The 16,609-nt window shown below is 37.5% G+C and overlaps 1 protein-coding gene across 2 annotated transcripts in view; it reads right to left on the reverse strand.

Moving 5' to 3' along the window:
- Positions 1-16,609, reverse strand: part of Uhrf1bp1l (UHRF1 binding protein 1 like) — an 87,445-nt gene that overhangs the window by 43,293 nt on the left and 27,543 nt on the right. Inside the window, exons 3-9 of one of the 2 annotated variants that reach the window (XM_045152674.1) lie at positions 16,055-16,093; positions 15,476-15,567; positions 11,692-11,881; positions 10,666-10,806; positions 8,932-9,102; positions 6,018-6,198; positions 2,881-2,964 (exon numbers count right to left, since the gene is read on the reverse strand). In XM_045152674.1, coding sequence (XP_045008609.1) covers positions 2,881-2,964; positions 6,018-6,198; positions 8,932-9,102; positions 10,666-10,806; positions 11,692-11,881; positions 15,476-15,567; positions 16,055-16,093 — 898 coding nt within the window. Of the gene's footprint in view, positions 1-2,880; positions 2,965-6,017; positions 6,199-8,931; positions 9,103-10,665; positions 10,807-11,691; positions 11,882-15,475; positions 15,568-16,054; positions 16,094-16,609 lie in introns of those variants that run through there. The other variant, XM_045152675.1, reaches the window with a different exon arrangement.

A 16,609-nucleotide genomic window follows, 5' to 3' on the forward strand; every position in this document is an offset into this window, starting at 1 on the left:
ACCAGTAGAATAGATGAAGGACAGAATATCTAAAGTAGAAGGCCAGGTGGCAGATCTAATACAGTTCAACAAAGAGAAAGGCAAACTAATAAGAAAGTATGAATGGGAATTTCAAGATATTCAGGACACTATGAAAAGATGAAACATAAGAATTCAGGGTATAGTAGAAGGAGAAAAATTTCACTCCGAAGGCACAGTAGGCATTTTCAACAAAATCATAGAAGAAAACTTCCCCCAAATTGGTAAAGAGGTGCCACTGCAGATACAGGAATCCTTTAGGACACCAACCAAACAAAACCTGGAAAGAACCTCTCCTCGCCATATTACAAACTACCAAACATACATACCAAAGAAAAAATACTCAAAGCAGTTAAAGAGAAAAATCAAGTTACCTACAAAGGCAAGCCCATCAGGATCACAGCAGATTACTCAACACAAATTTTAAAAGCCAGAAAGGCTTGGAGTGATGTATCCCAACTTTTGAAAGATACCAACTGTCAACCAAGATTACTTTATCCTGCAAAGCTATCCATTCAAATAGACAGAGAAATAAGGACATTCCACAACAAAAGCAGGGTAAAGCAATATTTGAAGACAAAGCCAGCTCTACAGAAAATACTTGAAAGAATCGTCCACGCTAAAGAGAAAGAAAAGCACACATTAGGAACGAAAAAAACAAATAATATTCAAATACTAGTTAACACAAAAGAGCAAAGGTATAACCAGGAGAACTACAAAAAAATGGCAAAAATAAATACACACCTTTCAATAATATCTCTTAATATCAATGGCCTCAATGCCCCAACCAAAAGACATAGATTTGCAGACTGGGTTAAAAAACAGGATCCTTCAATTTGTTGCTGCCAAGAAACCCACCTTTCTACAAAGGATGGACACTATCTTAGGGTGAAAGGTTGGAAAACGGTGCTTCAAGCAAACAGGCCTAGAAAAAAAGCAGGAGTTACTATCCTAATATCTGACAAGGTAGGCTTCAGTCCAACATTAGTTAAGAAAGATAAGGAAGGTCACTTTATATTGATTAAAGGCACACTCCAACAGGAGGACATTACAATCCTAAACATATATGTACCTAACATGGGGGCTCCCAACATCATCAAACAAATGTTATTAGAATTAAGGTCACAGATAACATCAAACACAGTGGCAGTGGGTCACTTCAACACTCCACTCTCATCAAATGACAGGTCATCCCAGCAAAAAATAAACTGAGAGGCATCTGGCTTAAATGAGGCATCACGGTGCTGGAGAAGTGACAGGAGTGCTCAGCACTGAAATATCTCTATCACACCTTCCAAGGCTCAGGGTCTATTGCGGAAGAGGTGGCAGAAAGAATGTAAGAGACAAAGGAAGGGTAGGACTCCTTACAACATGCTCTCCCCAGACACAACTGGCCTGGATATCCATGACCTCACAGTGCCTGACACTACCTACACAAGACCATCATAATAGGAGGAAAAGATGATGACATTAAAATAAAAGAGAGACTGATTGAGAGGAGGAGCAGATATGATGGAGATTGGAGTTTCAAAGGGGAAAGTAGGGGGAGGGAGGCATTACCATGGGATATTTTTTATAATAGTGGAAGTTGTTAATAAAAAAAAAAAAATTAATTCCTGGAAAAATCCAGACAGGCATAGTGGCTCATGCCTGTAATACTAACACTGACAGAGTAGACTAGGACTGGTGTGAGTCTGAGTACAGCCTGGGCTATACAGTGTCCCAGGTCAGCCTGGGCTGGCGTGAGATCCTGCCTTGAGAAGGAGGAATGGAAACTCATTATCATTTTTTGTTCTTTCTTATTTGTGTAAATTATAAAACAAAAAGGGAGAGAGCAAAAGAAAACATACACTTTGTATGATTTGTATTGCCAAATCACTTACTTTGGCAATAATCATACTTTTTTGTTTTTATTATTCAGAAAAAAATTCCCATCAACATTTGAGCCTATTAAATCTTATTTAGAGCTGGAGAGATGGCTTAGCGGTTAAGCGCTTGCCTGTGAAGCCTAAGGACCCCAGTTCGAGGCTCGATTCTCCAGGACCCACGTTAGCCAGATGCACAAGGGGGCGCACGCGTCTGGAGTTCGTTTGCAGTGGCTGGAAGCCCTGGCACGCCCATTCTCTCTCTCTATCTATCTGCTTCTTTCTCTCTCTGTCACTCTCAAGTAAATAAATTTAAAAAAATGAACAAAAAAAATCTTATTTACTAATTATATTTAGAAAATATAGAAAAGTAGAAAAAAGCACAGAATTCTATATGTATGTTTCATTTAAAAATTCAATATATTCATTAACAACTTGCTTTTGTCACAGCAAATAACAGACACATACATGCTGTATCCTTCTTTGTCAGAAGTTTCAAATTAAATCCTTAGAAAAATTACAATTCCGTGTTGGGAGGTACTCAGGATTAAGCCCACATCCTCAAACATGCTAAGTAAATTCTCTAGTATTAAGCCAAAATTTGTCAATTTCACTTTCCAATAATCTACATGAACCTCAATATACTCCCTAAAGCAATTCCATTTTCTTAATAAAATACAGTCAAGACAAAAATAGTAAAGATCTCTCTTGTTCACTTTTCTCTTTAATAAAAGAAAACAATTTTAAAAGAAAATAATTAGCCGGGCGTGGTGGTGCATGCTTTTAATCCCAGCACTCGGGAGGCAGAGGTAGGAGGATTGCCATGAGTTCCAGGCCACCCTGAGGATGCAGAGTGAATTCCAGGTCAGCCTGAGCTAGAGTGAGACCCTACCTTGAAAAACAAACACAAAAAAAAAAGAAAAGAATTAAATTTAAAAATAACTTGCTATATAATTTTAATGAATACTTTCTCATGTTTAATAAATATTATACATACCTGCTTTATGATAAGGATAATAATCTATAGTCAATTGTGTAAAAGAGAGTTGCATAGCACCTCCAGTAATACGTCTGTTTGACTCTAGGATAAGAAAAATATATAAATGAAGTGGGGGGGTAAATATTAGAAACAATTTAACATTAAAAAATCCTCATAATAATGGAGTCCAAGTAATAATACCTATCTCTTTTCTCATGGATCTCCAGAAACACAACTGAATCTAGTCAATACTTCTGGAGGGGCATCCGCCAGGGCACTGAAGGACAGGGAACAAGAATGGGAGCTCAGCCCTTGACAGCAGCCCAACTTTCCAATCTGTCAGTCCTAACTCCATGCCTCCTCACCGTCAGTACTTCAGGCAGGGTTACCCTCCACTGCCACAGCAAGCCGGTGAGACGGGTACTATTTCTGCTATGTATGTCCATTCTTCCTCTACATAAGGAAACCAGGCACAAAGAGTAGGACCCACATAGCTAGTCAAGTGCAGAGTGGGCTCTGAACCCAGGAACTCTTAATGACTTCACAATGTATCAGCTTGCCTCTTACCAGAGAATAAATTAAGTATATTAGATCGAGTAAGTTGTCTAAAGTCACAGAGCTTGAGCAAGATCAAAACTAGATCAAGGCTTATGAGCAGAGGCCTTTCCCCCCTCACTAACCCACACCATTCTCAGGAATGTCTCTCTGTTTCTTAATAAACTGCCTCTGAAAAAAAGGAACAAAAGGTGGTATAAATTTAGCTTAAAAGTCAAATTTTACAACAGCCTGAGCAATTCAACTACAAGACAACATAAACTAAGATTTATCAAGTATGTACACCCTACATAATTGAGTAACTCCAATTTACCTCAACTAGTAGAACTCGGAGCACAGACCCACAATCCTTTGCCTAATACCTTTGTAGCTAAATGTTTTAGAATCAAGATGTTCTTTTAGATTTTATCAAAGTAATATGATATGTGCATAATAAACTATGAATCATTTCTAAGGTAGCAAGGAGAAATAAAATAATTCTGCAGGAAAACATATTCATAGTGGTAAAGTGGGTAAAATAAAGATACTAAGTAATAGTGACTTGGTCAGTCCAGGTTTACAATCAAATGACTTTTGCAAATTTACGAAAGAATATTTCAGCCTTTTGGATTTCACAATGGCAGAAGTGACTTGAGACCTGTACAGTGCAGGAGACATTTTGGTGGCAGACTTTCCCTTATATAAAGCCATCCAGCTTATTCTACTAGAAGGATAATGGGGTATGCCAAAGAGCTTGAAGAAAACAACATAAAAATGTTTAGACTTTCACTTGATCGCCTCATTTTGTTACTCTGGTTTAACATTTTCAGGTTTTCTTTTCAAATCACTAAAGCAGAAAGATGCCAAATGGCATAAAATGGGCAAAAGAAATGACAAATTTCTTTACAAACCTCAAATCTTCAGCTTTGCCCCTCCAATACTGGAGGGGGGCAAGTCTGGGAATGGAGGATTAGATTGACTCCATGGCCTCTTACAATTAGGAAGACACTCTGCCACTGAAAAACAACCCCAGCCCTTTAAAAAATGTTTAATTTGAAAGAAGGCCTCATTAAATTGCCCATGTTGACCTTGAAGTAACTCTGTATCCCAGATAGGCCTTGAACTTATGATTCTCTTGCCTCAGCCTCCTAAATGGCTGGGATTACAAACTTCACCAACAGACTCATGTCAACCTGCCTTTCCTCTATTAGCTGAGTCTTGCTGTTTTGTCTGATAAAGGCAGAGTAACTTCCCTACTCACTATCCAGCTTTAATATTCACTTTCTATGCCTATAAAAAAAATTCAAAGCACAAGTTTCTATGGAAAAATATTCTGATTCAGGTCTGAAGAACACAGGTCAAAGATACCCATTTTTAAAGGTCTTCAGTTTGATTCTAATGCTCATCAAAATTTGAGAAAGTGTCCATGACATATGCTAATCTGCTGAATTCTCCCAATACTAGTGGCCAGGGACACTTTATGGCAAAGAAACAGAAAAGGCCAGTATCACAATAATGAAGCCACAGACATCCAATACACAAAGAGCAGCTTCCTACATGCTGTTAGCTGAAGAAACAGTGAGTGTGGATAATAAGGAATAAGGGCTAAAATAAGAAAATTTCCGAACTAGAATTTAGTTTCCTAATAATTTTTGGGACAAGAGCACAGAGGACATAAAACGTGAGAGAGCCATACGGTTATATTTATACACATGTGGGTTCAGACATAGAGGTGGATTCATTACAATGCTTAAATAGCATCAGTGAATACTTGTGAAGGGAGCACAGGCTAAAGTGTATTATATAAATAATTTCAAAAGGCAATTCCAAGATATTTTATTCAAGGGTATCATGTATTCAGTTTTAATTTTTTAAGCCTAATTTTAGTGTTAGCATTGATAGCTAATATTAAGAGTAAGAACTATTGAGGTAAACAAAAATTTTATATCAATATAATGCTTCAAAAATACACTATATATATATATATATCTCCACACACATACACATACATACACCTGAATGATAAAATTATGATAAATTACCTTATAGTACATATGACATATAATAAACAATCCAGTTTGCAATCAATTCCAGAAAAGGCAAAATAGTTCGAAGTTAGATATTTAAACTTATTTTTAAATTTATTTATTTGGATCAATAACAAACCCTACAAGGCTCAGGGAACATTACAGAAAAGGGGGCAAAAAGAAAGTCAGAACCACAGAGTGGGATATTGAACTCAGGTATTGTCCCTCCCCTCCCCACACAAAGACTGACTGCTACATGCATGACTCCACAGTGAATACCAATAACCCCACTGAGCCTCCTCAGTGGGGTTATTATTAGTGGGATAGTGGCAGGAGAGGGGATATATATATATATATAACCCAATGGGAATACAACCAATATGCAATATGGTTCTCAATTCAAAAAAAAAAAAAAGTATTCCTGTGCATGTGTGTGAATGGGCATTCCAAGAAGGGTCTATTGGTGCTACAAATGAATGCTCATCCAGCTTTACATGGGTGGCTGGGTAACTGAACCCAGGCTGGCAGGCTTTGCAAACGAATGCCTGTAACCTCTGAGCCATCTGCCCAGTTGCTGAAATAAGAGTTTATTACCTTTTTCTTTTGCATGAATATCATCACAGATGTGTAGATCCAGGTGAGAAATCACTAGATGATGGGAGGTTTCTTTAACATCAAAGTCATTGAATAATTTCACAATGGCATCATTTAGATCAGGAGCACTGGACGCCTGTGGTGTCTTCACGTGCTGGGCAGATGGGGTGACTGCAGAGCTCTACAAAGATTCAAAGCTGCATCATCAATGCCAGTGTACAAGCTTCAGTGCTCACACAAGCAAACCTGAAGGTTTGCAGGAAATATAAGCAGAATGTATTTTATTTTGTATGAGGAACTCAGCTGCCTTAAAATAGCTTCTGGCTTACAGACATATAAAACTATAACTTACTGAATAATTTTAATTGAATTCTACCTGGTGTGGTGGCCCATGTCTGTATTTCCAGTACTGTGGAGGCTAAGGCAGGTCGACAGCCATCAGTTCAAGCCTGGACTACAAACTGCATCCAAGAGCCTGAGCTACAAAGCCAGACCTAGTCGAGACAGACAGTTGATAGGTGATGACAGATAAGGTAGGTACGTAGGTAGGTAGACAGACAGACAGACAGACAGACAGATAAGCAGGCAGGCAGGCAGGCAGGCAGACAGACAGACAGACAGATAGATACATAGATAGATAGATATAGATGATAGATAGATATAAATGGATAGATAGATGAATGATAGATTATAGATAGAGATAAACTAGAGAACTATATACACTTTGAATATAAACCCAATGCCTTTCAGCAAATGCATTGGGTTTATATTATGAATAAGTAGTTATATTTAGAAATTATGGCTCTCATTTTAGAAAATAGTTATTAATCATTATTAAAGTAGCTTAGTTGAATATTAGCACTTAATACTTAAAAAGCAAATATAAGCTCTATATACAATACTATATATCTTGTAGGAAAAGAAAGATCATGTATTTATAGAAGCCCTTGGGTTATTATTTAGTATTGTAAGCACTCTAGTGTCTCAAATGACATGTCCTTTAAGCCTGGAAATCTAAAGAAATCAGAAACCAAGGATAAATAATTTGAAGTATAAATCTTTTTGCCCTAAAAATAGAGTGTTGGTGAAGAGTAAAGACGCACATGAATCCAATAGCTTAAGATAACAATGTATATATGAGCCATACATGAAATTTTGATATTATTGAAATTAAAGCCAAATTTTCCAGTTTAAAATTAATGAAATTCACATGCTGAAGCAGAGTAGGAAGAATTATTTGTAAAGTAAGATGAAAGCAAATATGGAAAGGGAACCAGCATGCCATCTTAAACCAGGAGTAGTCTTAGGAGGATCAGGGTTAAGAAAAGCACTTACTGAAGTAGAAAGTGAGGCCTCAACTTCCTTCAAACATAAAGCTCAAAAAATTGTAATGCACTAGGTGTGGTGGTGCACACCTTTAATCCCAGCATTTGGGAGGCAGAGGTAGGAGGATCGCTGTGAGTTCAAGGCCACACTGAAACTACATGGTGAATTCTAGCTCAGTCTCAGCTAGAGCGAGAACCTACCTCAGAAAACCAAAAAAAAAAAAAAAAAAAAGTTGTAATGTATCCCCAGAAGCACTTGCACCTGATCTTAAGACGTTGCTCTGGTAACACCAAATTCTTTCTCTTGATCATAAAAATGCCATTTTTGCTGGGCGTGGTGGCGCACGCCTTTAATCCCAGCACTTGGGAGGCAGAGGTAGGAGGATCGCCATGAGTTCAAGGCCACCCTGAGACTCCATAGTGAATTCCAGGTCAGTCTGGGCCAGAGTGAGACCCTACCTCGAAAAACCAAAAAAAAAAAAGCCATTTTTTTAAAACAGTGCCATATTTTTGCAGATTCTTCTCTCTTTGAAATACTTTCTTCTGAAATACCTATTGTTTACGACTGCTATCAAATGTTCTTCATTTTAAAACACAATCCCTTATCTTTCTTGTAAAACCTGTTCCAACATTGCAGGTAACTAAAACCTATGCTTCTATAGTTCTGCACTTTCCTCTCTTTGCTCCTTCCTTCTGATGTAACATTGGACTACAATCCCTATTTCAGGTTTCACAGCCCATTACATTATGAGGTCCTAAAAGGTGGAGTTAGAAGATATTTATTTTTACTTTGCAATATGTACCTCTGCACCCTTTGACAAAAGGCCGGGAGTGAACAATGTCAACCTGATACCCAATGAAAGCTTAAAAAGTACACTATCTTCATGTACCATGCTAGATCACCAATAAGCTTGACCTCTGTGTCCACACAAAAGAAAAGTTCATAGAGGAATGATTTTATAACATCCTTCATATTTTATGAGGGACAGATATAAAAAAATTATAAAATGATTAAAGACACTACCCATTGGAATTTTCCATGTCCCTTCCACAAAGATTGCTATGCATTAAATGTAAGCACAACTTGAAACTGAAAAAGACTAGACTTTTTTTTCTTTAGACAAATACTTCTGATTTGAAGAGAGTTATCATTAAATACTCATTCTGCTCCTGTCCCCCATCTTCTTGCCGTAGCCATCAGAAGACATGAGTAGGAGTTTTGCTTTCAAGCTCGGCAGCTCTTTGCAGTTTCTGCTCTCTCTGCTACCCGTCCTCCACGCGCCTTCTTATAACCACCCAGGTTTTATTCCAATTTTCCTTCATGTCAGAAGTCTAAAAAATCTATGGCTATATCATACACTTTTATGTTATCAATAACTCACATACTTAGTTCAGAGCTCCAAAGTAAGACAAACATTAACATATTTACTATTTTCATATAGGCATCAAATATAAATTACAGAGGAACACATCTAGAGAGAGAAGGTTCTTCATCTCAGTCTTACATTTTCATACATAGAAAATACAGACCATTCTAGTTATTTAAGTATTTACACATAAAGTGTTTTCCTTCATAATTTAAAGCATACCTGTGTAGGTTCTGGAGCCAGGCTCTTCCTTTGTTCTGTGGATTTTTCTATTGCTTCACTAAGAGATTTTGCATATTGTACCATGGCTTTCAATTGGGAATCCGTTAAAACCCATAATAAATCATCCAATATTAAAACTAACTTTGTTGCTATGACATTGCAGTCTTTTAACTGTCAAAGAAGAAGTATTATAAAATTAAGCCAAAAATAAAACTTTTAGTACACTTGCATTTTAATAAAGCACAAAGCTTTTGAAAATAAGTATGGAACTTCATTCATTTAAGAAGCATTTATTGAGCTTCTACAAAAGACAGCATCTCCTAGAGCTATAGCTAAAAAGTGGCAACAAAAGACTGACTAGTTTCTATTATTTAACAAGTATAAATTATATAGCATTTATGTATTTTTGCACTTATGTATGACAATTACTTGTATTAATTGAACTAATTCTAGCAGAGAAAGGCATTAAAATTCATCAAAAATCTTTTTATTCACATTTTACATTTAAGCATTGAGAAATTTTTAAGAATAATTTAATCCATCTATCTACATTATAAGCCATACTTTAATAACTTACTAAAGGTTAGAGTTTGGGTTACCAATAATGAAGACTTAAGATTCAGCAAGAGAAAATACTTTATTTTTTAACTGAATGGGGGCTTGAACTCAGGGCACTTGCCTATGTTGGGTAAGCACTCCACTACAAACTACAATCCCAGCCCATGAAATAAAAGTAATTGTAAGATAGTAAAATTGTTTGGCAGTTAAAAATCTGTTCAAAGAGGCTGGAAAAATGGCTTTGCAGTTAAAGCACTTGCCTGCAAAGCCGAAGGACCATGGTTCAATTCCCTAGGACCCACATAAGCCAGAAGTACAGGTGACACATGCCTCTGGAGTTTGTTTACAGCAAGATGCAAGAGGCCTTGCCATGGCCATTCTCTCTCTCTAATAAATAAAAATATTTTTTAATCTATTCAATGGGAGGAGAATAAGGAAGGTGGCAGATCTTAAGTGACATGAGAGTCAGAAGTGGAACAATGAGGCTGGGAGAGTTAAAGAAAGAGAGATGGATCAGAGAGGGGATAAGGGGAAGGCTTAACCAAAATTAAGTACATGCCTTTACTAAGGATAAAAGAAAGAAATGAAGGGCTGGAGAGATGACTTAGCAGTTAAGCACTTGCCTGTGAAGCCTAAGGACCCTAGTTCAAGGTTCGACTCACCAGGACCCACATAACCCACATGCACAAGGGGGCGCACGTGTCTGGAGTTCATTTGCAGTGGCTGGAGGCCCTGGCACCCCCATTCTCTATCTATCTGGCGAGCCCATTCTCTATCTGTCTCTCTGTCTCCCTCCCTCCCTCTCTCTCTCTCTCTCTTTCTCTCTCTGTCACTCTCAAATAAATAAATAAAAATTTTTTAAAAAATTAAATAAATAAAAACAACCTATTCAATTAAAGAGAAATAAGATCAAAATATGTCATACATATATGTATGAATGAAATTATCAAAAAAGAAACTAAAAGAAAAAATGTTTGAAATTTTAAGTATTAAATGGAAGAATGTTGTTATACAAGCTTTCTACAAATACTGGTTATGACCTTACCTCCTCTTTATCTGGCACTGTTTTAATATACCACTTGTAGCATGTCAATATTTTACTTAAAAAGTTACTCAAAACATCCTTCCAATTTTAGCAGTTAACAAACAGATTAAAAGGTAATCTGACTGACTTACTCTTCTTTTCAGAGTGACTCTGATTTTTGATTGATTAGTTATTAATCGAACTGGTGCACACATAATTTCAAGGTGTGAACTTTGGGTAGCATCTGCCTCTATTCGAATCATCTGCCAATTTATTTCTTTAAATGTCAAAACCTAAAGAGAACACAGAAATTAGCTTCATGTACTCATAAAATGAGAAAAGTGTAGATTTATACAAACAAAAAGAAATACATCCTCCAAACTAATTTTCATGATATTCTAAAAATATTCATCATGCTGCTTTAATTATATATTTCACCAAATTCAGCAACATTTTCAAAGTTATATTCATTTGTAAAACTGCCAATACTTACTCAAAGACATTTAACAAAGTATACAAAGCAACTGAATCATGACCAAAAAGGCATTTGAATAATACATTTCAGTTTTTTTTTCTTTCGGAAGGGGGTTGTAGTATGTAGCGTGTGTATATGTATGGGGGTAACACATGCATGTGTGTATACAGTTGCAACAACCTCTTGCACACACTTGCAGAGGCCAGAAGAGGACAATGGATGTCTTCCATCTTATTTGAGTAGCTTACTGAACCTGAAACTGGTTGTTTTTCCATTTAGACAGATTGACCAGCAAGCCCAGCTAGTGCCTACACCCTCCTCAGCTCTGGGGTCACAGGTATGTGTGGACAGGCTCAGCTTTTTATGTGGGTACTGGGGATCAAACTCACATCCTCATGCTGAACAACAGCAGGTATTTTTTACCCACAGCCATCTTGCCAACCCCATTTTAGCTTTATAAATTAAAATTTCAAAAAGTGGCTGAGATTAATCCTATAAGATGAAAGATTTATTACATTAAAAGATTAAAATAAGAATGATTTATAATTAAATGATTAAGACTAATAGAAATGTGTGCCTAAGAAGCAAGAACAGGAATCTAGTTATATGTGAATCTGACAACCAGATGATATAATTTATTTTAAAGGTCTGTTATCACTGAACAAAACACTAAAAAAGAAAGAAAAGAAAAAAAGCCTTTTACCTCTCCCCTCTGTGGATCTTGAATACGAGTAAATCTTAAATCTCCATGCTCCCAGTTTGCATTAACACTATATATCCGCAGCTGAGACAGTTCAAAAGATGCATTAAAGGCTTTTGCTCCAATTCGGATGACAATAGAATTGACAGAAACAGTAATTCCCTCAACTACTTTTTCAGCAAAGCCGTATTCACTGGAAAAAACATAGCAAAAAAAGGATACAATGCACTAGAGGGAAAAAGCCATTAAAACTCACTTGTGGGCTAGAAAGATGGCTCAGCATTTAAGGCACTTGCCTGCAAAATCTAACAACTCAGGTTTGATTCTCCAGTACCCATGTAAAAGCCAGATGCACAAAGTGGTGCATGCGTCTGGAATTCATCTGCATTGGCAGGAGACCCTGGCATGCCCATGCTCTCTCTCTCTCTCTCCTCTCTGTCTGTCTCTACTTACAAATAAATAAAAATATTTTTAAAACTCTCACTTTTGAGGTAACCAAGGCCCAGGAAGACAAACATCACATGTTTTTTCTCATATGTGGATCCTACAAATGTTAGGCTTGTATGTCTGTTGGAGTGAAAATCAGTAGCAGAGGCCAAAAGCTAGAAAAGGGCTATAAGGGAGGGAGGAAAGGGGAGGACTTAAAGGAATGGTATTGTGTATATGCAAGTAGATGAACATATTACTGGGGGTGGAATGGCCTAAGTGAGGTCAAGGGAAGAGACTGGGTAAAAGGATGCGAGAGTTAATGTTCAAGATATTGTAAATAAGCCATATGGAAACCTATTGTTTCATATAATGACACACCCAGAAGCCATAGACTGTACTAGAAAAAATTCAGTGACAGGGATGGGATAGCTTCCAATGAGTTGTTGGCCAAAGAGGTCCCTAATGCCCCCAAATATCACAGACCATTGCCAAGGCTCTTGGTTTCCCACCAGGAATAGATGGTAAAATCCTATTGCTGAAGACTCCACATGCCTGGTCTGCAGGGTCACTGAGAAATCAAGCTGAAGCTGAGCTAAAAACCTCCTCTCTGTAGAGCAATTCATAGAAAGCTGGAAAAAGCCACACTGCATGTGGCTCCATGGGAGAGAGGGAAGTAATCAGTGGAGAAAAACAACAGTGGACATTGCAAGTCTTAAGTTTGGCCAGCCAGGCCAAATGAGCCAACAGGTGCAATAGTGGCATGTTTGTTATGGGGGAAACTAACTACTCTCTAATTGGACTGAAGGCCCACTCCATGGGAGGGAATACATGCCTGTTACTGAAAGCCTAATCAAAAACCTATGGTGGGGGAGGTCATGAGCCCTAAGAGTGTAACACTGTTCTTATCTGACTAAATGCATATGTTATGCTTACCAAACTGCCTTGTAAGCAACATACTCAACATTCATACTGTCTCACTTTTGGTTCAAGAAGTTTCTCTTTTGAGATGGTAATGACCACTGGGATGACCCAAAAGATACCATAGTGCTGACAAGTGACAGAGAAATATTCAGCACTGAAATATCTCTATCATATCTTCCAAGGCTCAGGGGCCATTGCAGAAGAGATGGTGGAAAAAAAATGTAAGAGCCAAAGGAAGGGTAGGGCTGCTTACAATGCAATCATTCAGATAGAAATTGGCCTCGCCCAGATATCCATGACCTCGTAGTGCCCAGCACTACCTGCACAAGACCCTCACAACAGGAGGAAAAGAGGATGACATCAAAACAAATGAAAGACTAATAGAAAGGGAGGAGATATGATGGAGAGTGGATTTGTGAAGGGGAAGTGGGGAACGGAGGAAATTTTCATGGTTTATTGTCTGTAATTATGGAAGCTGCCAATAAAAAAAAAAAAATTTAGAAAAAAAAAACATACTTGTGCCAAGTGAGGTGGTGCATAGCCTTAATCCCAGGACTCAGGAGGCAGAAGTAGCAGGATTGCTGTGAGTTTGGAGCCAGCCTGAGACTATATAGATCAGCCTAGGCTAGCGCCTAGGCAAGATCCTACCTTGAAAAATAAAATAAATTTTAAAAATTTTTTTAAACTTATTTGCTAGTAGTCTTACACAAGTATACAGACATATAAACTGCTATAATGCCATTTATATTTGCTTAAAGAAAAGATTTTAGTTTTTTGTGAAAATTATAGTGTAGGCTACTTACATGTAAGTTATCAAAATAAAATGTTCCATGCTGGAGAAATGGCTTAGCAGTTAAGGTGCTTGCCTGCAAAGCCAAATACCCAGGTTCAATTCCCCAGGAACCATGTAAGCCAGATGCAAAAGGTGGTGCATGTGTCTGGAGTTCATCTGCAGTGGCTGAAGCCCCTCATGTGCTCATTCTCTCTCTCTTTCTCTCAATTAAATAAAATAAACAAGATTTAAAAAATAAAATATCCAAGCCCTTGGGAAGCAGATAGGAGGATCACCATGACTTCAAGGCCACTCTGAATTCCATGTCAGCCTAGGCTAGAGTGAGACCCTACCTTGTAAAACCAAAAAATAAAAATAAAAACTAACTAAAATGTTCTTCTCTAGCACATTTGAGGACCTGGGTTCAAGCCATAATCCTGCCCCCAACAACCCTACTTGTGATAATGTGTAAAGAAAGACATAATATCATCCTGGTCTGAACTAGTATTCTCCATAACTTACGTGTTCTGAATGCTAGGTCCCCAGCTGGTGGCAATCTGGGACTTGGAGCCCTACTGAGGAGATGTGTTGTAGGAGCAGTCTACGGATGTTATAACCAGCTTCCCCTTCCCAGTGTTTGGCTCACTCTCATGCTGTGGTGTTCTACCTGGTGTGGCAGAGGTGATATCCAGGCTCTGTTCCTGCCATCCATGGAGCCTCCCCTCAAGTCTGTAAGCCAAAATAAACCCTCTCCTCCCACAAGCTGCTTTTGGTCAGGTGCTTTGTGCCAGCAACATGAAAGTAAATGCCACAAATGCCTATGTGAAGCAAATAACATAAACACTATGATTTGGTGTTACACAACTACAGGAAGGTATAAATACGTTACTGTGATACTTGACATCCATCAGATAGCCTAGGCTTTTACTAAATGACTAACAGAGGGGTTATCCTATACCACACAAATATCAGGGACAAAAGATGATTCTCATTTGCAGTTGTATCTCAGTGTGTCAATATGCTATTCTTATTGGTATAGAACTGAAAACCTATGAATTGAAATTTTCCACTAGTATTTTTGGCTGTCATTGGCCATGGTTTACTTAAACCACAGATAAAGGAAAAGGAACTACAGTGCTTAGTAAATATCTTCAGTGTTCAAAACTTAAGAAAGTATCTGATTTATAGAATTGCTAAGGCCTGGGCTGGAGAGATGACTTAGTAGTTAAGGCCTAACAACCCAGATTTGACTCCCCAGTGCCCATGTAAAGCCAGATGCACAAAGTGGCACATGCATCTGAAATTCATTTGCAGTGGCTAGAGGTAGAGGCTCTGGCATGACAATTCATATTTATTTTCTCTCCCCTCCTCTCTCTCTGCTTCCAAATAATATTTAAAAAGATTGTCTAAACTCTTCTGCTCCCATGGTCTGCTGCTGCTCAGCCCTTGGCTGCTCATGCAATTAACAGTGTGAAAATAAAAATGAATGAAAGCTCAAAATAACCTGCCACTAAATGAATCTGTACAATGTCTAATGGAAGAGGTGATTGAAATGGAAGCTATATGAGGTTAAAAGATTTTCTACTCTCTATATTTTTCCTATATACAGAACTTTGTAGCACAGAACACCCCTTGATGTCACACAGACAAGAGGACAGGGCTTACCTCTGTCCTGAGGCAGTTGCAATTGGCGATGGGCCATTGGGAGCTCGAGGTTCTTCACATGTACTCATCTCCATTATTACTTTATCTAGAGACTAATAAAAATGTAAAAGATATTTAAAATGTATTGTAAAAACATGAAGGTTATTTTCTCTTTTATTTCTTTAGGAACAAAGTAAACCATTGTAAAAATGTCAAAAAGGACAGTAAATCATTCAGTCTTCTATAAGGGTATGTACTCTGTGGTGGACCGTGTGCACATTCTATGAGTACAGGAGAAAATGTTCACAATTAAAAGAAATTGCTTGCAAGGCATGCTGACCCAGATCCAAATGCCAAGCCACCCACATAAGCCAGACCCAAACAGTTGCTCAAACATCTGGCATTCACTTACAACACACCCATACACATTCATACACACACACAAATAACTAAATCAAAAATTTTTAAATATTGAAAGAAAATAAAATAAAATGAAGCCTGAAAGTCTAGGAAGCTGTTTCCATGAGGCAAAGTAGTAACAGAAGCAGAGCAGGTAACTTGCATATATACATGCATACATGAGACAGTTTCAGAACTTACCAAACAGATAGGATGTGTTTTCAACTTTGTCCATGGGATCTAAAATAGAATTTTGAAATGAATTATTAAAAAATAATATAAAACCTTAACCAAAATAGATACTCTGTATACATAGTAGTGCTAGAAACCAACTTCTATCAGATGGCTTTTCTCTCAGACTATAGAACAGCCTGAGCAACTGACCTGGATGTTCAAAACCAGATGTAAGTATCTAATGCAGGAAAACATTACTGGGCATATTTTCTTAGCCAATTATTTAAAGAGCTCCACTAATTATTTTCAAGTCCTCTGACACATAATTTCAAACTAAGACTTCTTAACGAAGTGTAATCACTATTGTGCTTAGCCATTTGCTTAACCCTAGAAATTTTATAGATATTCAAATATAAAAAAGTAAAGCCACTCATGTAAAATCTAGGCAATATTAATTTAAAAGTATTCAAAAGTTCTCTGTATTAAAAATGAAATGTCTGTAGATATTTGGGTCTAAAGAGAGAACAGAACACCAATGAAAGGTGATTATCAAAGGATACAGTCCTCGCTTCCAAAGTCTCC

The sequence above is a fragment of the Jaculus jaculus genome, chromosome 6 (genome assembly GCF_020740685.1).
Source record: "Jaculus jaculus isolate mJacJac1 chromosome 6, mJacJac1.mat.Y.cur, whole genome shotgun sequence".
NCBI classification, from domain to species: Eukaryota; Metazoa; Chordata; class Mammalia; order Rodentia; family Dipodidae; genus Jaculus; species Jaculus jaculus.